General features: G+C 41.1%; 1 protein-coding gene across 1 annotated transcript in view; it reads left to right on the top strand.

Moving 5' to 3' along the window:
• The first annotated feature begins 15,970 nt into the window (after window positions 1–15,970).
• The window catches only part of LOC143028247 (transducin beta-like protein 3), a 28,024-nt gene continuing 18,245 nt past the window's right edge, over window positions 15,971–25,749 (top strand). Inside the window, exons 1-7 of the mRNA XM_076190104.1 lie at window positions 15,971–16,091; window positions 18,167–18,218; window positions 19,231–19,423; window positions 19,671–19,845; window positions 20,182–20,358; window positions 20,541–20,713; window positions 24,144–24,343. Of these exons, the coding sequence (XP_076046219.1) occupies window positions 16,063–16,091; window positions 18,167–18,218; window positions 19,231–19,423; window positions 19,671–19,845; window positions 20,182–20,358; window positions 20,541–20,713; window positions 24,144–24,343 (999 nt within the window). The 5' untranslated portion in view covers window positions 15,971–16,062. The remainder of the gene's footprint in view (window positions 16,092–18,166; window positions 18,219–19,230; window positions 19,424–19,670; window positions 19,846–20,181; window positions 20,359–20,540; window positions 20,714–24,143; window positions 24,344–25,749) is intronic.

The following is a 25,749-nucleotide window of genomic DNA, read 5'->3' as shown; positions in this document are numbered from 1 at the left end:
ATTTGATTATTATTTCACCAGAACATAAAGAAAGGATTTTTCATAGAGCAGTTACAGAAATCTGCCAAGAAAACATGCTGAAACCTTAGTTATATCCTGTTCTTGAAAATTTGTATTATTCGCAATATTTCCTTTTAATTTAAGCTATTCTTAAAGTAAAATCATTTGGTATCAAAAAGGTTTACATGATAATGAAGCAAAATATATTTTTTATATTCCATTCTGCAGAAAAGAATATCACCGATTCACTAGAATACACACATTATTGACAGAAGAGTGTACTGCAATATGTACCCATCTAAAATAACAAACTGGAAAGAACTGCGTACTCTAGCTACAGTACACAGGTGCAGAAGAGGAAGTGTGAAGGTCTACATTCCACGACTCGAGCCAAATCTTCGGGAGTTTGAACGCTTTCCCCAAGGTCTAAATATACAGGTCAGACCGTTTGAATTATTGTGCGCAGCTTCTGACGTCATTAGGCTGGGTCCGTTTTCTCTTTGTGAAACACTGAAGAAAACTGAAACGCCAAGGAAGACAGGAACTATAATATTTTATATATATATATATTATATATCATATATTCATATATATAGACAGGAACTATAATATTTTATATATATTTATATATATATATTTTATATAATATTTGTCAGAATATAACTAATTGCGTGGAGCGGTGCGAGCGAAGGCAACATTCCCGAACGACACACCAGCTTCAACTGACAGCTATAGGACCCGGGAACCCCACTTTGAGCAGCCAGGTGACGTTCACGGGCCCGCTGCACCAACTCCCTCGAAATTCGGTCGGAAGTGGTTAGACCTTATATCCTTAGATCTTGGCTTTCCCATCGCTGGTGCGATGAGATCTCGTCGTCTGTCGTCTTTAGGATCAGGCCTCGCGGGTGCGCACGGCAATACTGGCCGTCTCCGATCCTTCAGGATAACGGTGAAAAAAGTTGGTGACTATGAAGTTCACATGTAACCGTGGGATGCCATTATCGTAAAAGACGAGGTTTTGGAACGCCTCTACTGGATTAGACATGTCATTGCATCCCGGGGTACACTTTGGAGGTTTGAGTCCATCGCGAAGAGCAAATAACGCTGCGCTGCGAGTTGTTACTCCAACTCTCATGGGCGGGGAGTTGGGTGTGTGCGCATTACACATAGATCGGTCATGTACGAGCTCTGAGCTCTCATCCGGAAGGGAAATAGCTGTCGATCGCGAGTCCAACACGTGATCCAAGACGGTGGTGGTGGCGAGTCAAACACACACACACACACACACACACACACACACACACACACAAATGGCACCTGCACTTGCAAACCTATCATACGAGGAGAGATTGGCTAAACTGGAGTTACCGACACTGGAGCAAAGAAGAGAGAGAGGTGACCTATTGACCATCTACAGAATCATGAAAGGCACAGAGATACTTGATAGAGAGGACTTACTTAACTGGGACAAGAGAAACACAAGAGGACATGGAAAGAAAATAAAAAACATAGCTATAGAAGAGAACTGAAGAAAAACAGTTTTCCACATAGAGTTTTGGACACTTGGAACAAACTGGATAATGAAATAGTATGCGCAAAAACCATTCATGAGTTTAAAACCAAACTAGACACTGCGAGATACAATGGCGGGACTCAACGAGCATAGCTCCCCCTCCCGCAAAATACAACTAGGTAAAATACACGTGCGCATGGGCGCTCGACATCCGCTCTTACTGGTTGTAAGTGGTTCAGAACCGCAAAGCCACCTGCTCAGGATTTGAACAAGAGGGAGTGTCTTGTACACACGGGTTATATGACAGGGCGGCTGGCCGTACATCCATGATCTGATCCCATGGAGAGGGCAATACTCTCTTGACCAATTTGCAGGCCTAGGAACAAAGTAACGACGGATTTTTACTGAAAACCTTGTGATGATGTTTAAATATGCGTATAGACGCGTGCGCACATACACATTGCTTATGACCTTTGCTTGCTGGCGTAGTGACTCAATTCTCACACGGGAAGTCAAGAGTTCGAGCCTCGGTCACAACTTGATAGATTCATTACGTGTGCGTGTGTGTGTGTGTGTGTGAAGTCACAATGTTGCTCAGTGATAGGTTTTCAAGAGTTTTTGAGCTCTAATCTGTGAAGCTGTCAATCAGAAGTCCAACACGTGATCTACGACTATAATAATGAATCTCATTCACATACACGCGGGCGCGCACACACACACACACACACCACACACACACACGTGCGTCAAAGGCAGTCAGCAACAAAGCTACCAGTTGCATCCTCACTAGCTCAACTGACAGAGGTGTAAGATCTATTCATTCTTGGCGAGGACTTCATAGAACATGAAAACGATATCGGCCGTTGCAATAAGAATCGTGACGAAATGACTAAAGATTGCGGCTTCGTAAGATTTTAGGTTTACAATTTAACAAATCTACATTCGCGCACGCACACACACACACACGCACACACACAATACAAAAACAATACAAAAATTTAAGATCAAGTTAGATATGGCGAGATACAGAGACGGGACACCACGAGCGTAGCTCCCCTTCCCGTAAGGTACAACTGCGTAAATACACACACACACATGGATTGGAGAAGTTACATCTATCAACACTGGAACAGAGAAGAGAAAGAGGTGATTTGTTGGCCATTTACAGAATTATGAAAGGGGTGGAAATTCTTGATAGAGATGACTTATTAAAATAGGACATAAGGTAAACAATACATGAAAAGAAGCTAAAGAAGGGCAGTTACAGAAGAGATTTGAAAAAGAATAGCTTCCCGTGATTGATGTCTGGAACAAATCAAATGGAGAAACAGTGAATGCCAAAACTATACAAGATTTTAAGAATAAACTGGATGCGGAGAGATATGAAAACGGGTCACTACGAGCATAGCTCTCGTCCCATAAAAGACAACTAGGTAAATACATACGCTACACGCTGCGTTGCCACATGCATGTGTGGTCACGGAATTAGGCGAACTAGGAGTGGTAGCGTTACATTGAGTACTCAATTCGAATATCCTTATGGTTAAAGAAAAAACGGGAATTATATGATATTGACATAAGTCTTGTAGAGCTCAACTACGTGTGAACTACAACTGCATGCGTAATGCAATGTTTTTATGCAGCACTGTTGTCAAAGTCCTATGCACACGCATAACAAAAATATTCTAAGCTCATGATCTGTCAACCGCCACATTCACACAAAGCAGAGTCGAGCCCAGGATTGATGCGGGTCACGTGTGGCTTTTGTTTTGCATTTCCGCGCCAAATCAATGCGGAGGTTAAGGGGGAGTGGTGGGGGGAAGGGAGCTTGATCACAATGGCAAGCGATGTTGACAAAGAACATGATGGTGATGAGGGGTGGCAATGGTGAGGTTCTAGGGTGTAGTTATGTCGACTACGAGGACATTTGATTAGGTCGACACCGTTATTCTAGGTTAAGGTGTGCGGCACATGACGCCACGTAACCCTTGGACATCATATCTGATCCAAACAGGACTATGGCGTCAGTCGTAAGGATTAGGCCTTGAAATATGTGGTAGATAGAACATCACTTTGCCTGAAATTGTGTATACCCATATTGGAATATAACATTCCCTCTAGCCTAACCTAAATGCCTTTAAACTGTATTAAAATGCGAACAAGAACGGGGTTCGGGGTAAGATGGTGAGTGGGGGGGGGAAGAGATAGAGAAAAGAGAGTAGAGAGATAGGGAGGAGTGAGTGATGAATAATGGAGCCGAAAAGAGAATGTGAAGTAGAGGACAGCGGCCACCAAGCAGGTAACCACATTCAGGGACAATACTTACGTCCGGTTGATGGGGGAGGGAGGGGCGGAAACGGCGCCAGGCTCTTCCCGGAAACTGTGTGGAATGGGTGGGAAGGGAGGGGAAGTGGGGGTGAAACGAGACTAAAGGCAAGAACGTTTTGAAACATGAGAAACAGGAGGAATGAAGGATGCATGATTGTTGGAAACTGATGGAGCAAATGATCATTATCTTGGTTATCATCATAATGATAACCATTAATAACATTAGTTAATACGCACAGACGAAAGAGTACAAATGGGTACAGACAAGCGTACAAATACTACCTAAGCTACAGCAGTCGGACCTCCACCATGACCCAAGAGAACAGGATGAGAAGCACAGAACATAGAGAATTAAGAGAACGAAGATAAGTAGACAGAGGATGATAAATCAATAACTCGCAGGCTGTGCCCTCTCTCCCAGATGAACCTTACCCCTTCACTTTATCGGCGCTTCTATCCCCCTGTGCCGGTTGGTGACCTAAACAAAGCCAAGCGAGAGCAATGTTTACGTCAGCGACACCAGTTCCTCTATCCTTGGGGACAAAATGGCGCCAAAGAATTGGACACAGAGATGGCAAAGGAGAAAGAAGCATCTCAGCAGAAAGAAGGATGTTAAATGATCAGTATTATTTCTAGGTGTCTCTGGTCCGCAGGGGTGTTGCTAAAGTCTCTAGAATATTGACTGTATAAAAGTATGGTGGATATGTTTTAGGATGGAGTTGTATGGTCTCTTTTGTATTGTTTTGTAAATTGAACGTGGATGCTGTTGAGTAATTGGGGTAGGTTCTGGCATATTTCCAAATAATATTTCGTCACTGGATTGTCGAATCAAACAGTCGATTAATTAATTTTGCCAACTTGATGGAACCCAGCTACAATCTTAGGTCAAGGAACGGACTGAGAAAATCAATTAAACCGGTTGAAACTAGATCACCTGAAGGGCTTCTGTCATTTGTCTGCCATTGAAAGGGAACACTCGCGCTGTCTGTCCGTCTCTTTGTCTTCTGTGGATGCTGCTCATGTTGAACAGACGCCATCGAAGTAATGACACGTCGAAGGAGGAGGCTTAAGTCCGGTATCTATTCGATCTCATGGCGGAAACTCAACAATAGAACCTCGTTAGTGCAATAAGGTCTCGTTAACTTCCGTCCCCTAGCGGATAACCCATATATATATATATATATATATATATATATATATATATATATATATATATATATATATATATATATATGTGTGTGTGTGTGTGTGTGTGTGTGTGTGTGTGTGTGTGTGTGTGTGTGTGTGTGTATACATGTATATATATATATATATATATATATATATATATATATATATATATATATATATATGTATATCACAACTAATACCACTGTCGGAGTAGAAGAAAAGAGTGTATTTCGACTGCTAACTGCAGTCCTCTTCAGTAGTACAGAGTCGAGTCGGAGAAAAGCCCATCAAACAAGATTGTGATTAGACTGTGTAAACAATTCTAGGAATAGTATATGTTTGTGCATCAATGGCATGGATTTTAGGTAATGAAAGTGAGACCTATGATGATATAAACAAAGTAATGGATCAAGGAAAAAAATAATACAATTAGTAGTCGGAGACTTCAGCGCCAAAACTGGGAAGAACATGACCGGTAAATCATGCGTATCCTGCATTGAGACAAATAACAGGCGAGATGGTAGTTTTTGTGGAGAACTATTACACGAGAATGATATATACATATATAAATGAATATATATATATATATATATATATATATATATATGTATGTATATAATATACATAAAGAGCATATATGGGCAGGAGGTCTTCTCTCAAACATGTTTCATTAAAAGTGACAGACAATGCAGCATGCTGAATTTTCTTAAGGATATTCTCCTTATTACGCAAGATAGACTTATTATCTCTTGCAAGATGTGAGATGATTTCTCCATAGGAGGTCATCTGAGGTGCCAAATAATAAAAAGAAGTGTCAAACCCACAAATCCCGATAAAAGAATAAACGTAGTAATATATTATAAAAGCCAGAAAACCAGCCACCTGTTACTACGAAATAGCCCAAACATAATTAAAGAGCCAACTCAGCAATCGCATGTCATCTATAGGTTCACTTGCAAACGAGGGAAATGTGCAACAATCCTATCCACCTATGTTGGCATGACGACTATGAAGTTGAGCAGACGTCTTAGTTACCACCTTTCATCTGGAGCCCCAAAAACCCACTTACGCCAGGAACGTCACGAGAACATAACGAGACAAATGCTCACAGAGAACACAGAGATCATCACAACATGCCCGGGCACACGCCGCCTCCCCATACTTGAAGCCTTAAATATTAAAGAATTAGACCCTAATCTCAACATACAATCATCAGACCTGCAAGCACTACCAAGCATTAGAAGGAACACAGCCCCTAGTACCAGCCAATCTGAGACTAGGAGAAACGAGACAGACGACACAAGCACGCCTTAAATACCGGCCAGATCCCCAAAAGCCAACATTCCGATCTCTCCCACCGTGAAGACAAGATCCACTTCCACGCCACTGAAGAAGAGTCAATGTGACTCGAAATCGCGATATGGCAGCCCAGATGACCTCCTACGGAGAAATCATCTCACATCTTGCAAGAGAGAATAAGTCTATCTTGCGTAATAAGGAGAATATCCTTAAGAAAATTCAGCATGCTGAATTGTCTATCACTTTTAATGAAATATGTATATATGTATATGTATATATATGTATATGTATGTATATATATATACATACATATACAAATATATATACATATACAAATATATATAAATCTATTTATATATATATATATATATATATATATATATATATATATATGTACACACACATGCCAGCACCGTCGAGGACGTCGCCAACGCCGCCGGCTGTCCTCTGTAATCTGCTTCGTTACTGGCTGGGTCTACCTTATCATTGCGAACGAGGGAGGAACACTCAAAGGCGATACTAAATACACCAATTGACGTACAACCTTACACCTAGAGGGGGAGCGGTGCCCCTCAGGGTGTCAATAGTGAATGACGCCCCCTCTCCCCTTCCTCCTGTACCACTCCTTTCCACCGTCTCTCGTGACGAATATATCAGGAGCTTGTGGAAAGAACCTCTCACTTTGGAGAACTGAAGCGCTCGCGCCGAACAGGCCTCCCCGATTTGGATTTAGAGAGTTCGAGGATGTGTCCGGGTAAGTCCTCCCCGACCTCAGTCCTGAACTCCGACAACCCGAAGACCACCGGAAACGAAGCAGGGCCTTTCCTCCTCCGTCACTAGATCCAGAACCTAGAGGACCTCTCCTGCTTGTTCTGTCCCGTAGTAGGTGTCCTACTGTCGTCTTCTGTGCCATGCTCATGGCCATGCTCCTCTTGGCCGGAGCGATGCCACTCATCCTCCAGAGATCCTACGATCAAGAGAAGCAGGAGGAGGAAGACGACTTGCCCACCTTCGCCAACGACAAAATAGCCGCACTCGGACTGGATGCTGGACGAAACCCTGGTAGGCTTGGACTCGGTCTGGCTCCTGGAATACGACTCGAGACAAGACACTCCTAAGCAGGCCTGGCCGAACTCGGAGCGCCGCCGGCAGAACAAAGGTTCCTTCTGGCTGGGCGAGGATCCCGCTGGGCTTCCTGCAGATATCACCAGGCAGAAAGGAGTGATGGTTTACGTTCCCGACTATTTGGTGAGCCTGAGTCAGTTCGGAGGACCCGAGAAACGGTGTGCGCTGACCTGTCGGTGCCCATTTTCAGCAGGGCCGGGCGGGTCTACCCGAACGACCAGGTCTTCTTCAGGAAGTTCCAGCCCAGATGGGTGGACAACACCTCGACTATGGGTGTCTGCTCCTGGGAGCTCCGCCCCATAGATTTCGGGATGGGCCGGAGTTCCCGAGTGGTCCTCACCGCGCACTGCCTCTGCGAAGGGCGCCGCTGCTCCCAGCTGGGAGGCGCCTCCAGGTGCACGCCCCTCAGCATGAAGGTCCTCCTCGTGACGCGGAAGAGGGGAATCGTCATCTTCAGCTACGTCCCCATCAGCGTCACCTGTATATGTGCGCAGCGGCTTGGGCATCGCTCCATCAACGTCAATCCGGCCCTGACCAGCAAGCCAGCTTTGCGAAGGAAGGACTTGACCCTTTTATTGCGGAAGGATAGTTCCTCTTAGCTGAATAGAATCGTCTGACAGCAGATAGAATGGACTGATACATAGCTTAGGATTGCTGGTCAGCAAATGTCGACTGAACGGACGTCAGCTCGACAGCATGGGTAGACCACGCCCTTCCCGACGTCCTCTTCGCGAATAACTACCAACAGGTCATCAATTTCGACTTTCGAAACTAGCCAAAACAGCTAGAAAACCCGAATCCCTACTCAGCGCCGACCCTTTCTTTCCTAACTAGGCAACACTAGTTCCCAAAATGTATCACTAATTTACAGTGACGTTATGCATCCAAAACTAGTTGACACCTATTTATCCCTCTTAACTAGCCAATCACTATCACGAATCTCTTAATCAATGTACGTTCACATCGATATTCACTGATCAAACTTTATATGAATTTTCTTAAAGGATTTTATTTCGCAGCAAAAAAAATATATATATATATATATATGTATATATATATATATATATATGTGTGTGTGTGTGTGTGTGTGTGTGTGTGTGTGTGTGTGTGTGTGTGTGTGTGTGTGTGTGTGTGTGTGTGTGTGTGTGTGTGTGTGTGTGAGTGTATTAAGAAATTAAATAAAAAGGAAGTCATGAAGAGCAAGACTGGGGACGGGGGGAAAGCACAGTGGAACCAGTTTGGCTGCATGAGGACGAACAGTGGATATTCGGGCTTTAGGCAATTAATGATAAGGCAGAAACTGTGGCAGCAGCTTGAGGGGTACAAGTGACACTTGAATAGGAAAATAAGAAAAGACAAATCATCCTTTTCTAAACCGGTTGGTACTTTTCCTCTCATCTGGACTGCCGCCTGGATATTCTATCCATCTCTGTGGAACACCCTCAGAAGAGTTAATGCAAGAGATGTGAAGCGCTGAGGCAAACGTGTGAGAGAGACTGAATGAGACGGAGCAGACAAATGGCAGAGATGGATGAAGATACAATGACAAAGAGAGTGTACATCCCGAAACATAGTGGAAGGAGGGAAGGATAGGGGCAGCGCAAAGCCACGGTTCTTATCAGAAATCTATTCATTTGTTTGCTTACTTATCTATTTCATTATTTTCCTATTTCGGGGACCTCTTCTCTGGATATACCAACTCTCCTTTGTTATTCGGACGTCATTAGCAGTCTCACTCTTTAAGAAAGAGTGAGACACCGTGGCAGTCTCGACTCTTCCCACTACTAACATCTGCAGCAGTGCCCCCGCCACCCCCACCCACCCATCTTCACTCACCCTCCCCTCTGACAGCACCCTAGTCATTACCGAAGGCTCACCCTCGAGCACGCCCCAGCACCACCGAAGAACATCTCCCGACTCCCGCTCCTGCTGGGGTCCACCCCGAGAAATTCCTTACAGGTCACAAGAGGTTCCTAAGCCTTTTTGCACTATGTCAAGCCCCACTGGTGCATGGTACCCTCTATCCCCCTCCACCCCCCATACTTCCACCTTTCTGTAAAGTTTTGTTCTCATCAAAGGAGTGATAGCACGCACACACACAAGCACACACACGCACGCACACACACACACACACACACACACACACACACACACACACACACACACACACACACACACACACGCACGCACACACACGCACACACACACACACACACACGCACGCACGCACATATACACACACGCACACACACACGCACGCACATACACACACATATACACACACTCACACACAAACACACACGCACGCACACACACACACACACACACGCACGCACACACACACACACAAACACACACGCACGCACGCACACACACACACACACACACACATTTCCTTGACGTCAGGAAATCACATGGCCCGGATGGAATTGCAAATTGGATTCTAAAAGAATGCAAAGAAGAACTAACGGACAAAATAAATAAGATAATAAATTGCTCACTCAAAGAAGGAGAATACCAAAAGACTGGAAAAGAACCAACTAACTATAGGCTAGTTTCTTTAACAAGCACTATAGCCAAAATTTGTGAGATAATCATCAAGAATAGATGGATAAAACACCTGGAAGACAACAATATAATAACCCCAAGTCAATTTGAGTTCAGACAAGGAAGATCATGTATGTATCACAAACTTAATATGTTTTTACTCAAGATTAATAGACATAGTTCAAGAAAGGAATGGATGGACTGATTGTGCCTTCCTGGACTTTCAAAAATCTTTTGACAAAGTACCACACTAAAAATTCATTAAAAAAAACTGGAACATATAGGAGGGATACAAGGGAACCTACTAAAATGGATGGAGGACTTCCTGATTGGTAGAAAGATGAGAGTAGTGCACAGAGAAAATTATTCAGACTGGAAAGAGGTGATCAGTGGAGTACCGCAAGGATCTGTATTGGCTCCAATAATTTTTGGTATTTATATAAATGACATGGATGATGATGTGAAATGTTACATGAGCTTCTTTGCAGACGACGCCAAACTATTAAGGAAAGTAAAAACTGAAAAGGATTGCGAATCACTGCAGGAAGACCTGAATAAGGTATGGAACTGGAGTCAGAAATGGGAAGTGTACTTCAATATTAAGAAGTGTAGCATAATGGAGTTTGAAAAAGGCAAAAACAGACTATCTGGACAATATAAAATTGGAACCAGAGAGGTAAAGAAGGAGAGATCCGAAAAAGATTTGTGTGTAATTATCTCAAACGACTTGTCCTATGACAAACAGATAAACAAAATTGTCGGAGAATCCTACAACTTGCTAAGATCAATAAAAGTGGCATTTACATATTTGGACAAAGAAATTATTAGAAAAATATTGGTTACACTGATAAGGCCTAGACTAGAATGTGCGGCGACATTGTGGTCACCCAGTACCAAAAAGAATATAAAGAAAATAGAAAGAATCCAGAGAGCAGTCACAAAAATGGCACCTGCATTTGCAAACTTGTCATATGAGGAGAGATTGGTTATCTGGAGTTACCGACTATGGAGCAAAGAAGAGAGAGAGGTGACCTATTGACCATCTACAGAATCATGAAAGGCACAGAAATACTCGATAGAGAGGACTTGTTAAATTGGGACAGGAGAAGCACAAGAGGAAATGGAGAGAAAATGAAAAAAGCATAGCTACAGAAGAGATCTGAAAAAAAAAAGTTTTCCACATAGAGTGGTGGTCACTTGGAACAAACTGGACAATGAAATAGTGTGCGCAAAAACCATTCATGAGTCTAAGAGCAAACTAGACACTGCGAGATACAAAGGCAGGACACCACGAGCGTAGCTCCCCTTCCCGCAAAATACAACTAGGTAAATACATGTACAAGCTCTGAACTCTTTTCCGGGAGGGTAATAGCTGCCGATCACGAGTCCAACACGTGATCCCAGACCATAGTGAATCACACACGCACACACACACACGCACACACACACACACACACACACACACACGCACACACACACACACACACATACGAGCATAGCTCCCTTCCCGTATAATACAACTAGGTAAAATACACACACACGCGCACACACACACACACACACACACACACACACACACACACACACACACACACACACACAGTGTGTGCAAACACTATTCAAGATTTTAAGAAAAAACTTGATGCTGAAAGATACAAAGACGGGTCACCACGAGCATAGCTCCCTTCCCGTATAATACAACTAGGTAAATACACACACGCACACACACATACACACACGAATACACACGCACACACACATGCGCGCACACACACATGCGCGCACACATACACACGCGCGCACACTCACACATATACACACACGCACGCACACACCCACACACACACGCATGAGCTCTCTTCCGGGAGGGTAATAGCTGTCGATCACGAGTCCAACACGCGATCCAAGGCCATGGGTAATTACACACACACACACACACACACACACACACACACACACACACACACACACACACACACACACTGGACTGGGAAGTACGGTGGTGCTCGCAGTAGCTGGTTCGAATCCTGCCCAGGGCCGAAATTATTTCGGTATCGCTGCGCTTCGGGTCGTTACTCTGACTCTCGTGGGCGGGGAGTTGGGTGTGTGTGTGTGTGTGAAAGGTCATAGCATTACCCATAGATCGGTCATACGAGCTCTGAGCTCTCTTCCGGGAGTGAAATAGCTGTCGATCACGAGTCCAACACGTGATCCAAAAGACTAAGGTGAAAACACACACACACACGTATATATGTCCATCGCTGTGATGTCCTAAATTGAACGTTACGTGAAGTAAATATGCCAGACCTCCTCCTTAGTGAGAGAGTGCGTTCGTGTGTTTGTGTGTGGAGGTGGTGGTGCTTCTTGCCATAGATAGATAAAATCGCCTGGCGGCAGCCAGAACGGAAGGACTAGTGCTACTTGGTATGGACGGAGTCAGTCTAGATCATGTATAACTACTTCACCACCAAAGGGGAGCCGGTTGTATGGAAACATCGTCTGACGATTGCTGGGATAGAAAGAAAAGGGACACGCGGTATAGAATATGTGGACGAAACCAATCAACAATTTAGTGACGAAGAAAACGTCAAGGTAACCACCATCTTCCAATTTTCGTCTCCATGACAGCCATCAATCAATGAATTATGTATAACACCGAAGAATAAAATATAACTGATCATTGTGACGAAATATCCATTAAGAAAGGATACATAGATCGTTGAAGTAGGGCTGCAACAAAACTCCAAGAGGAAGAGTAGTAAGATCAAGTGAAGGAGTAAGAAAGACATATGAATAACGCCCTCCGTGTTGCCAGCCAGGTCGGCTGAGGCGCGGCTTATCAACCATCGACAGTACAGTGTTGTACAGAATTTTGTAGAACTGCACAATGAGCTCCTTATTAATTTGCCCACTTCATTCCGAGCAACAGTTCCGCCGCAGCTGCAATGTCCAGCCATGCTTACTCCTCAGCCTTCGAGTGCTACTCACCAAAAGTGCCACTTCACACCCAAGAGCGGCCAAGAGAAGCAGTGGGCTCAGTAGTACAGTTGAGGGAATACGTGCTTCGAAGCTTTTCTAGCATACATGATTTTAGTTCACGTGTTAAATGATAAATTGATGGTCTTCGAAAAATGTTTGTTTATGACTGACGAATCAGAATACGACAGTTTTCGATGTTGTTGCTCCCAGACGAAGATTTTTTTTTAATTCTCATAAAAAAGGTTAACATAACAGTAACATTTCATTTCTTATGCCACGTAAATAAAGATGGCGGGGAAGGAAACGAGGGGGAGGGTAAATTCTTCCTGAGGTTTAACTTTTCACCTAAAACATTCTTGTATAACTTCAGTAACGTACAAAACATGATTGGGCATATATGAGTAAATCCTCAAACATATAGAGCTCACATTCAAAAATCTTATTTAATATAAACAATCATTAATCTATTTCCTGTTTCTTTTCCCTACTTTTTTTTAATATATTTATAAGCATGATGCCAATGCTGTTCAGTACACAATATTCTTGCGCCCTGCCGCTCTTACCGTGAGTAAAATTGTGGAATGATATGGTTTGTTTTAAGTGAAATACCTCCCAGGTCGGTTTACTGTTGCAAGTTCTCCATTCATAGAATGCTCAATATCTGGCAGGCTGGTGTCTCATGACCCTGAACTTACATTATGTAGTTCAGTCTTGAAGATCGACTGCAGGACCGGTCTATCCCCTAAGTAGCTTAATCCGACTTGGTAAGGTGTATGCATAGTGAGAAGTGCATGTAATTTTTTTTTTTTATTGGAACGTGAACGAAGTCTGTAATCAGTGTAATCAGCTCGACCATACTGATTAGATGCTAATATATATATATATATATATATATATATATATATATATATATATATATATGCGACTCTGATCTACCATACACTCCACAACGGCGGACATGATGCACGCTGTTCTGGAGCAAAAGGGGCTGGAAAACCATGAAAGTGTATTGCACTTACTGCGGATCGAGCCCGGATCTTCCACGTTCCAAAGTAGGAATGACACCCACTGCTCCACGCGAACTCTGATTATTTTATATAATACGGAAATATAAATTTTCATGTATTGTATTAAAAAATCTAGACATCATGTGAATATACAGGGTGTTCCAAAAGTATACGTCACATTCTAAGAACTCGTGTATCGTGAACTACAAATGGTGGCAAGATGAAACTGGTACCATTCAAGTTTTCTTCTGTTCATCCTGTTATGGATCGGACGTTTCGGACGAACTGATTGATAGCGTGCTCCTGCAATGGCCCCCTATGTCTCCAGATCTCACTCCATGCGACTTCTTTCTCTGTGGGTATTTGAATGGCTCGGTGTATGTACCTCCTCTTCCCAGAAACGTGGATGACCTGAAGACTCAAATAACAGAAGCCTATTCTAGGTCGCGTTCGGCAAGAAATGGATTATCGTTTGGATGTGTGCCGTGAAACCCAAGGCACACACAAAATAAATTCTTGCATTTTGTATTAATATTTCTCGTACAGAAACTTGAAACTATAAGCTTTCAGGATATAAAAATCGAGTTCTAATATCCTCAGTAGTTATTAGGATATAAAATGTCGTAATGTGACACATACTTTTGGAACACCCTATATATTGTGGTCAAATACATTTTACTGTTTACACCGAGGTATAAGTTATCACTGGTTCAAGACTTGCAGGAACATCTAAGAAAAATGGCATCAAAATTTGATTTTCATGTTCAATCTATTATCCGCCTGGAGATTTCATAGTCGAGGGAATATTCCTTACTGGATGGCTTTCTCTTTAGCCAAAAGGTGCTGCAGTGAGAAACTCTTTAGATTTGGGACGGGAGAGCTTCACAAGGTTGTCAAACCGAAGTGAAAAATACATATCCAAAGGATGTGAAAAATAATTCGATAAATGAAAATAGATAAATATATATATAGAAATTAAATAGATAAATATATGTGAATGTATAGATAAATAAATTAATATACAAATAGGTAGATAAAAATTTAGTTATTGTACAGTACAATAACAAAAAGTGGAGTCAGCAAATAGGATGGCATAGCAACGCCCAACTTTTCTACAGTATGTTCTATCCTCAGGGATCGCATTGGCCTATGTTAGCTAGTATGTCTGTGGAGCGAGGAAGAGAGTGCAAAAGACAGGAATGAGTGGAAAATTGTTGTAAACTGTGTGCGTGTGTGGGGCGGTTAACACATAATGAAGCAATGGGACTAATCCAGGTCCCATGCCTAATTGTTGTGGAAGCGCTGTCTTGCTGTGGTGTGGCGGGATTCAGGGATGACCCTTCATCTATGAGGTATACACATGCTGATAGATGCGCCAGTAATTGCATCTTCGTTATGTGCTGACAAAATCAAATAATTATGAGAAAATTCTAATTATAGATGCCCGAGATTAGAAATCATTTATTTATTCTAATTTAATATTACCATAATGTGAAAAAGGTCTCCAATACACCGAGATTCAAAGTCGTTAGACAATTCAGCGTCTATTTCGAGACAAACAATTGGTCTCCATGTACATGAACTTATTGCATAGGCATCTTCCTTTGAATGCTCCCTGTCCACCTACTGACCCTGGAAACGTTGGTATGAAAGGGATGAAATACATTCACCCATGGCAATTAGAATTACAATAAAATTTCAACTAGTTTGCAAACACTACATATTAGCACATTGAAATAAAAAAAAACATGAAACGGGTCTTCAAATAGGAACATATTAATCTACTTAGAAATTCAGAAATATCCAGTTTATACAAACGAGCTTATTATTCAAACAGATTTATGCCAACTATTGATACTAAAGTAGAATATTTTAAAACAAAAATATAGAAATCTTATATTAATATATTGAAAGAATTTCCATAATAATTATACATACAATGTGATAGAATCTCTATTCAATTATGTTTCAAATAATACTAGTTTAAATAGTTTGTGAGCATCGTTTGTTTACAAAGCACATGGAGCGCACAGTAAACACGGACCGCAGAGACTTTGTAAGCATGATACACTTGTCAAATTAAATGAACTTAGAATGGCCTCCAAACAACTTTTGAAAAATAAGTAAGTACATACCTATGTAGCTAGTATATTATTTTATTCGAAAGAAGTATCTTTTAATTTATTGTTGTTATTGGAGAGAGTCGTCTTCCAATTTTTAGGAATTAGGGTGAGAAGAGTTTTCTTAGTATTACCGGTATAATGCGCTAAATATATTTGTTACCTAGGTTATAAATGTTTTAAAGCCCTTAAGTGGTTTTCTGCCAAACATGCAATATACGTTGAAGTGGTGACACTTGTACAAGAATAAATGAAATGTGTATCATTAGAATTTAGACAGTGGTGTGGTAAAAGTTCGCTTTACTCATTACTGCCTTTAGAGTTTAGACTTATCACTGCCTGGTGACAACCCATATGATTCTCTATCATATACAGAATGGAGACATTTGTGTTAAGAAATATGGATTATATGCCATTGCTGTAGCTGCATTTTAGCTTTTAATATTAACAGTGATGTGTATTTGTAGGGATTCAGATGGTTGCTTGTGAGTGATAGTTTTAGTTTTACCATGTGATTATTTTGTAATGATATTTTCCCAAGGAAATTATTTTGAGCAAAAGAATGTCAGAAACAAAGAATGCTAGTATTACTCACATATAATCATAAAATGTATAGGCCCATAGTAAGCATGCCATTTTTGTTGTCATTAGACATTACATCCACCCACAGTGACCCCTCACAAAGACTTGAGAAAGAAAGTAAGGGTAGAATTCCAGAAACAAGTACAGATATTTATCATGAAGCTTATATTGTCTAATGGCTCCTAATTAAACCTAAGCTAACCGTTTCATAGATAATAAATGATCCACCACACTCCACACTAGGGGAGGCATAACTATATCCTCGAGTCCGGTGGTAAAGTGCCTAGGAATTCACCTCAATGAAGATGCCACCTACAAAAACCACATATACAAAACTACTAGTAAAGCCAGACAAATGGCTGGATAGGTACTTAGGACCTTCAAATCAAGAGAGGAACATCTAATGTTATCACTCTGGAAGGCACTTATACAACCAGTACTCGACTACTGTAGCCAACTCTGGTCACCACACAAAAGGGCAGACATATAGGAACGCTGTCTGTCCAAAAGCACTTCACCAGGCAAATCAAAGGCATGCAGGGCCTCAATTATTGGGATCGCCTGAAAAAACTAGGCCTATACTCTCAACAAAGAAGATGAGAGAGATATCAGGCCATATATGTGTGGAAAATACTTGAGAAACAGGTACCTGATCCTACTACATTGTCTCAGCAAGAGACACACAATAACAGAAATGGTCGCATGTGTGAATAGAAATCACTGCCTACATCTGCCCCTGATAGAATCAGGACCCTTTTGGCCTCCAGTTTCACACACAATGGTCCCAGAATCTTCAACACACTACTGAAGCAAATAAGAGATCATGAACTGCCCAGTCACCAAATTCAAACTACACCTAGATAAATTTCTGAAGACGCTGTCAGATGAGCTTCCTGTACCTGGGTAAACAGTTCACTGCAGGGCAGCCTCAAACTCCATTCCAGACCTGATTAACTTACAAAAAGAAGACTCCCAGATTGGAAGTAGCCATGGACCACCACAGCTATGAGAAAGACCCTCTAAATTCTACTAAGTAAACTAAGTGATTAGATCTTTCAAATGAAAAGAAAAAAAGTGAAAAATACAATGGTGTATTACTGGAACAGAACCAAAATAAGGAAGTACATGTCAACAATGAGATACAATCCTTATCAATGATGAATGATATAAGTAAGGGTAGGTGAAGTTACGTTAGATTTGGTAAGGTTAGGTTGTCTTATCTATGATTTAGTTGTTAAATTTCAACCATGCATAAACAAAGGTAGAAGCCATGTAGGATCTGTCATTCTCTGTCTCTCCTCTGTACTGTGTCCATTGCATGGCATGTATATTTTTCATGGTTGAAGATGCCTGTAAAATAATGAGCATTTCTTAAGAATCAAGATGAGTTTTTATTTTGAGTATTATTGATTGGTTAAGTGTATGCAGTGCTTCATGTTACCCAGATATGTTTGGAGAGCTATTGGATATTTAATAGAATTTAATTTACTTTACAGTTTTGAAGTGGTCACGAAGTATGATGCCTACTTTACAGGGAAGAATGTCCTCGTAAGTTGGATAACTAGTTTGATTGCATTTAATTGATTAATAATTCTAAATCTTAGGGCATTTTGTGAGCTGAATATACAGGTTATTGCTTAGCTGTAGTCAGGATAATTTCTTTAACTGGCATCAGGACAAAGTGGTTACTTGGATATAGAACTGGATTTTGGAGGCCTACCTTCAGTTGAATGGGACATTGCCAAGTAATGTTGTAACACATAAGTAAATACACTAAAAATCCACTGTTGATTGGATTAAAAAAAGAAAGGAAATAACGATTTCCATGTATTTCAACCACTGGCTGTGATCCTCTTCAGCGGAATACAAAGTCAAGAGAAAACACATATCTTATATACATAGGAGAGGGGTGGAGTGAGGGAACATGGACATGACACTTCAGGTAGTGTTTATATCATAGACACTACCTGAAGTGTCATGTCAATGTTCCCTCACTCCACCCCTCTCCTCTATATAGAAGATATGTGTTTTCTCTTGACTTTGTATTCCGCTGAAGAGGATCACAGCCAGTGATCGAAATATACGGAAATCGTTATTTCCTTTCTTTTCTTAATCCAATCAACAGTGGGTTTTTAGTGAATGGAACATGTTTAATTAAAATAAATTTGAATAAAAATCTGTGTGAAGATTTATTAGGATGAAATGACTAAAGAAAATGTTGGGATTTTTTATGTTTCATTAACTTGCAGGTATTTGTTTAAGATATTTCATTTATTTGTCATTTCATATAGTATTTATTTATTTGTACATATATCTGAATAGAATCGCCAATGACGATGATGTCAATCAAATATTTCTGAGCAAAGACCTGCCACAGCGCAAGTCTCTGGTTCGAGTCCGGGGACAACTGTCGGAATTATTTTTATAATGTTTCTGTGATATATGAAGCATATTTTACCATAGAGGTTCAAGGAATTTATAAATTTGGCCATGTATTTTAAGGGTAGAGGGCATCACCTCCAACATTTTTCAATGATCTCAAGTGTATTATGTTCATCAGGTCACAAATGATGGAGAATCACTCTTATGTGAGTGTGGAGAGAGTGTTGGAATGGTGTCACTTGGCACTGGCCAGGTGAAAGGCAGAGTCACATGCGAAGAGGATTGGGTGACATCTATCAGTCTTTCACCCAACAACTCAACTCTTGTTGTAGCCCTTAAATCAACTTCCATCAATCAGTATGCCTGGCCAAGTAAGTCTTTGTTATGAGGAAGTTATTTATATGTATTTTGTTTTATTTTTTGTGTTTATATATATGTTTTATTTGTATATTTATTTTTTATTTGCTTGTGTATTGTCTTATTTATTTATTTATTTTTTGACTCCATTAAAAAGACTTTGATACCAAGGAGGGGCTTCTTTATATAAGAGATATGTGTATAAAGGGCAAAAATTTGTCCACCATTCATTTTTAACAATTTTTTTTTTGTCCAAACCAGGCACAAATTTGGTGCGGACTTTCAAGTCATACCACAAGGGACCAGTAATGGTGATGACTTGGGATGCATCCTCAACACTGCTTATGACAGGTGGTGCAGACTCCAGTGCACGTATATGGGACCTGGGGCAGAAATATTGTACTCACAGTTTAAAGGGAGCACAGGGAGTATTTGGGTGAGCGTTATATATCATTCTTATTTGTATTTCATTTGTGCTATCATATATGAAAAAAAAATCATGCCAAGATAAGAGGGAGGGTGGAGAGGAATGGAATATGTAGGGAATGGAATGGGTGGGAGTGGTTTCTATGCCTTTTTCTTTTTGGCTACCCCCGTGTAAGGGGGAAAAGCCTTTGGTGTATGTATGTATGCATGTAATACAAGTAGGTTAACATGTCTTTAAAAATATGTACACTTTTAATGGAAAATAGTCATGATTTGTATTTTAATAAGATATGAGTGCACAGCTAGAGTTTAAGCTGTATAACCAATGTCTTTTACTGTCTTACAGTGCTGTTTTATTAGACCCTAACCTGCATAAGAGACCACATGCCTATGGGGCAGTAAATAACACAATTCATATATGGCAGTTAGAAGCTGGGTCTTCTCGCATTGCTGCAACTCTAGAAGGTCATCATTCAGCAGTTACAGCAATGGAAATTGCAAAGAATCCACAGTATCTAGTCAGGTACAAATATAGTTTATTGTTCTTTCTGTTTGAGTTTAAATGGTTTTGTATGTTGTTTAAAACTTAACTTCATGATTACTTTGTAACTTTTCATATACTAATTTAATCTTTAGTTTTATATAGATTTTCAGTTTTGACATTAATGTAAACTTCTGAGTGATTTCATCCAAAAAAAATTTCAGTGTTGGATTGGATCGAGTAATTATTTTGTGGAATTTGGAGAAGAAAAATAGTGAAAGAATTATTCCTGTAAATGAGTCGCTGTCGGGTCTTCTGCTGCAACCCAAAGGAGTCACCTTTCCAGGAGTCACTGAAGAGGCAGAACACATTTATGCTCTGGTAGTGGGAGACAAAGGTATAACAGCTTTGTTTCTGGAAGCTTATGTGTCACTTACGTGTTTGTAAGACTGGTACTTGTTCGCTGGAACAGGCCTATAAATTCACTCCCCATCACTTACTTCATTCTGTTCAATCTTCACTACATTAATTTTTTTACATAAGGAGGTCAGTAGTGCCTATTCTTTCACACGTAGCTGGCATCATCAAAACCAGCTCAGGCCCCTAATTATGTCCAGCATGCACGAAACTGTAATTACGCACATCTATCCAATGCAATGCATGCAGTCCCTGGTTCCATCTTTCATGCACCACACTCACAAGCATGAACCAGTACACAAGATATTGGACCTGTAACCAATGAAAAAAAAAAGCAAAAATGAATACATTTATACATACATACATATACCAAAGGCTTTTTCCCCCTTACATGGGGGGTAGTCAAAAAGAAAAAGGCATAGAAACCACTCCCACCAATTCCATCCCCCCTCCCCCCCAACCTGGCACCTCCTGGATGACGGGTCATCCCTGCATCCTGTCCACTGCCCTGGGTCAGAAGCAGTGTCACAAGACACAGCACATCCACAGCAAGGCTGCTTCATTAATTCAGCAACCCCCCCTCTCTGTCCCCTCATGCAGAAAAGGAGAAGATGGGGAGAAATCCCTTCGGGCTGCGTCAATTTATTTCTCATACATACTTCCTCACCCCCCATCCCCCATCCACTCCCCCTCATGCATCACAGCATCATCCATACACAACCCTTCTCCATTCACCCCTATCTTCTGTCCTCACCCATCCTTCCTCAACAGACATTCCTCTCTTTTGTAATGCCCCTTTTACCCCATCCATCCATCTCATCCTAGGATGCCCCCTCATATTCACTCCTTCCACCTCTGCCTTCCACACCTATTTTACTAATTTTTCTTCACTCATTCTTTCCATGTGTCCAAACCATCCCAATACTCTTTCATCAACCCTATCTCCGAACTCCCTTTCCACCCCTGTTCTCCTCCTCACCTCCTCATTTCTCATTCTATCTAGCCTAGTAACCTCTATCATACTTTTCAGACATTTCATCTCAAACACATTCAAACTCCTCTCTTCCTCTCTTATGTTCCATGTTTCTGCCCCATATAGTACTATCAGCACAATCACTCCTTCATATAATCTCTTAGTATTCATTCCCAAATATCTAATTCTCATTACACTTTTTAATCCACCAAGGCATTTACTCACTTCTCTCAATCTACATTCTACCTCCACCCCCACTCTTCCCTTTCCTGCCACATTTGCACCCAAGTATCTTAAACTATCCTCTTCCTCCATTCTCTCTCCCTTAATGTTCACTCCCAGCCTGCTGTCACTCTCTCCCCTTGTACATCTCATCACCTTACATTTGCCCACATTTATCTTCAGCTTCCCTCTTTCACACACCTTCTCAAACTCTCACTAACTTCCTCAATCCTTCCTCTGATCCTGCTACAAGCGCAGTGTCATCAGCAAACAACAACTGGCTTATTTCTCACTTTTCTCTATTTTCTTTAATCATCTCCAACCCCTGACCCCACCACCTGTGCATTCACCTCTCAAACCACCCCATCCATGTATAAATTGAACAGCCAGGGCGACATTACGTATCCCTGACAAAGTCCCACCTTTACCTCAAACCTTTCACTCTCTCCATTTCTAATCCTGACACAAGCTCTACTACTCTCATAAACTCTTGACTGCTCTTAACAGCTTTCCTCCTATCCCATATATCTGCAGTACCTCCCACAGTGCCTTTCTGTCTACCCTGTTGTAAGCCTTTTCCAAGTCCATAAAAGCCCAAAAAACATCCTTACCTTTTCCTATAGCTTTCTCACATATCTGTCTACACTTTTCTCACTACCAGACCCATACGTACTTACAAAAACCCACATCTCTCTTCCCAGCTTCACCTTCATCCACATCAACCTTGAAGAAACCTCCTTCCACTCCACTACACGCTTACCTATCTCTTCACTTACTAGTATAGCCACCCCTTCTCTCCATCATCCCCTCTTCACTCCTGAGAACCTCCCAACTACACTCCTAAACTCACACTCACCCCTACGATTCATTTTTGTTTCACTCAAAGCCAGCACATCCATCTTTCTCCTCACAAACATGCTGCCTATCTCTTCCCTTTTACTCTCATCTGTACCACATCCATGCATATTGAAAGACCCAAACCTTAGGGTACTGGTTTGAAAACTCCCAGACCCTCTTATGCCTTTACTTTTTTTTAGGAATTTCCCCTGTGGGGCTACAGGTAGCAGGACACCTAATCCCATTCCCCCTGTCCCATTTTTTGTCGCCTCTTACAACTCAAGTGGGAAAACTTGGTGGTAGCATTCTTTTCCCCCACCAGAGGGTAGTCGAAAAAAGGAAACGAATATTCAGAGAAATGGTACAGGACAGTAACAAGGGGTTGGGGGACAGCATAACGGATTGACAGTCGTAGTATAAAAGTGTCATCATTTCTCTATGAACAGAGTTTTCCTCTATCACAGACAGAATCCATTCCCAAATGTCTATTATAGGGTTGATGAAAGAATATTAGGATGGTTTGGACACATGGAAAGAATGAGTGAAGAAAGACTAGTAAAAGAGGTATGGAAGGCAGATGTGGAGGGAGTGAACATGAGGGGACGTCCTAGGATGAGGTGGATGGATGGGGTGAAGGGGGCTTTGGGAAGAGGGGAATGTCTGTTGAGGAAGGAAGGGAGAGGACGGAAGACAGAGGTGAGTGGAGAATGGTTGTATATGGATGATGTTGTGACTGCATGAGGAGGAATGGGCGGAAGTGGTGGGGAGTAAATTTTGACGCATATGCAAAGGGGGACGGAGAGGGGGGTCGCCGATTAAATGAAGCGGCCTCGCTGTGGATGTACTGTGTCTTGCGACACTGCTTCGGTGGGCAGGGTGCAGGGATGACCCATCATCCAGGAGGTGCTCAGATGAGAGGAAGGGTGGGAGGGTGTGGAGTGTATTTAGGGATGAAATGGGTGGGAGTGTTTTTATGCCTTTCCCTTTTTGGCTACCTCCCTTGGAAGGGGGAAAAAGCCTTGGTATATGTATGTATGTATGTACAGACAGAATGATGTGTGGCTCTGGTCCATAGGGGCACCCCATATAGACCCTAAAGTATCAACTGCATGCTACTTTGCTACAGTAATCCAATAGGCTGCATGTTATCATGGTTACACACACACGCACACACACACGATATATATCAAGAGGCCTTTTACCCGCACTAACTCTAGGCAGCAACACAGACTTAGTTGACTTAGTGATTTATGGGCTGAACCAGAGGTCATGGCTGGCTATCAGGGTATTGTTTCCAGGGGGTTTCCTTCAAGAGAAGAGTGGGCTAATGGATTGATTGATATATGAGAAAGATTAAGAATGACTACTTAAATTTCAGGTGTTCTTCGTGTATGGGAAGTAGACAGCGGTAAAGAGGTATATGCTCAAAGCAAACCTTTAGTAACACCTCCAGATCAGGATGGTGTTACTCTGATCAACCAACTCTCTTATTGTCATGCACTTGAATCTGTAGTACTTACCTCCTTTGATCACTCCATACTTTGTGCCAAAACAAACACTCTAGAAGTCTGGAAACAGGTGAGGAGGAAGCTTGTTTTTATTTTATGTGTATAGAAATAGTACGAGTTCAATGTTCCCTCTAAGCTGTGTGCATGTGCACATGTTTTACAACTAGTGCACATAAAGAAAAAATGTGCGCGCACAAGGTTTTCAAGTGAAATTAGATTCCATTCAATAAAGAAGTTCCACCCAAACATCAACTTAAAATTTCTGTAAAAATATGGTAACTTGCCAACCATCAAACCAGATCAAATGATTCTGTGGTTAATTATTGTCACAATAAGTTAACTAACTTAACATTCGAGGTAGCTCTTCTTGTTTTAAGAGATGGCCTCTGTGTAAAATTTTACAAAGGAGAAACTTGACATTACTAGACAGCCATAATTTTGCACAGGAAAGATCAACGAGATCAGGAATCAGTATTTAGAAGGGGATGTTTGCTGGAATGCGAGAGTAAACACTTCACTTAAACAAGAAGAGGCTGAAGTAGTAGATACTAGGCCCCTGTTAACTTTTATAAATAGTTTATGTGCCCATTTAGAAGACCGATTCCCTGAGAATGAAGTACAAGAATGGGCAGTGTTGGATATCTTATCTATCTCGCATTGTGATTTCTTATTTGGTAGTGAACATGTTAATGCCCTCTGTCTTGAATATCATGATTTTCTGGCTGATACTCCAGAAATAGTCATTTTAATGATTTAAAATTTTCTGTACAAGAAAAAATTAAATAAAAAATCATATAGAATTTTACACAAATCACAGAATGAACAGTTCTGTGATTTGTCAAAGTTGATGGATATTGGAGGAAACTTCCTTGCATCTAGTGCAGACTGTGAGAGAGGGTTTACTCTAATGAATGAAAACAACAACAACTTAGAAACCGTTTAGGAGAATATCAATTGGATATGCTTATGAGAGTGAAAAGCTACCTATTATATGGAAAAAAAATTAATTTAGTATAAATAAAGAGTGGGTGAATGCCGAAAACAGAAGAGAGAAAAAATAAATGAATAGAAACTACAATTATACATAGGAGAATTAGTAATAGGGAGTATATGAATGTTTAACAAGGTGAGAATGGGTAATGGTCTTATTTTATTATGTATGATTTGAAGTATTTGAAAAGTTAGAAAGTTTAAGTAAAGGTAATCAGTCATTAGTGATATTTTTCAACTTTATTTCTTATTATTAATCAGAGTGATATCAAATGCATATATGATATTTATGTTCGCTCTGTTATTGCTGTCATATCCATGGTGGCAGTGGTGTACCTTGCACAAGTGCTGCCTGGGGCAGATTTTTATTTGGCTGCTCCTTAAGATTTAATCACACATCAAAATGCCGAAAATGGAGTAATACAGTTATGTTGGTTTGCAAATTAAAGAAAGACAAACTGTAGCAACCATTTATTTTACTCAGTT

Source organism: Oratosquilla oratoria, chromosome 1, assembly GCF_046742065.1.
Source record: "Oratosquilla oratoria isolate Oo_2021 chromosome 1, ASM4674206v1, whole genome shotgun sequence".
Classification (NCBI taxonomy): Eukaryota; Metazoa; Arthropoda; class Malacostraca; order Stomatopoda; family Squillidae; genus Oratosquilla; species Oratosquilla oratoria.
This window is presented reverse-complemented; position numbering and strand designations above follow the sequence as displayed.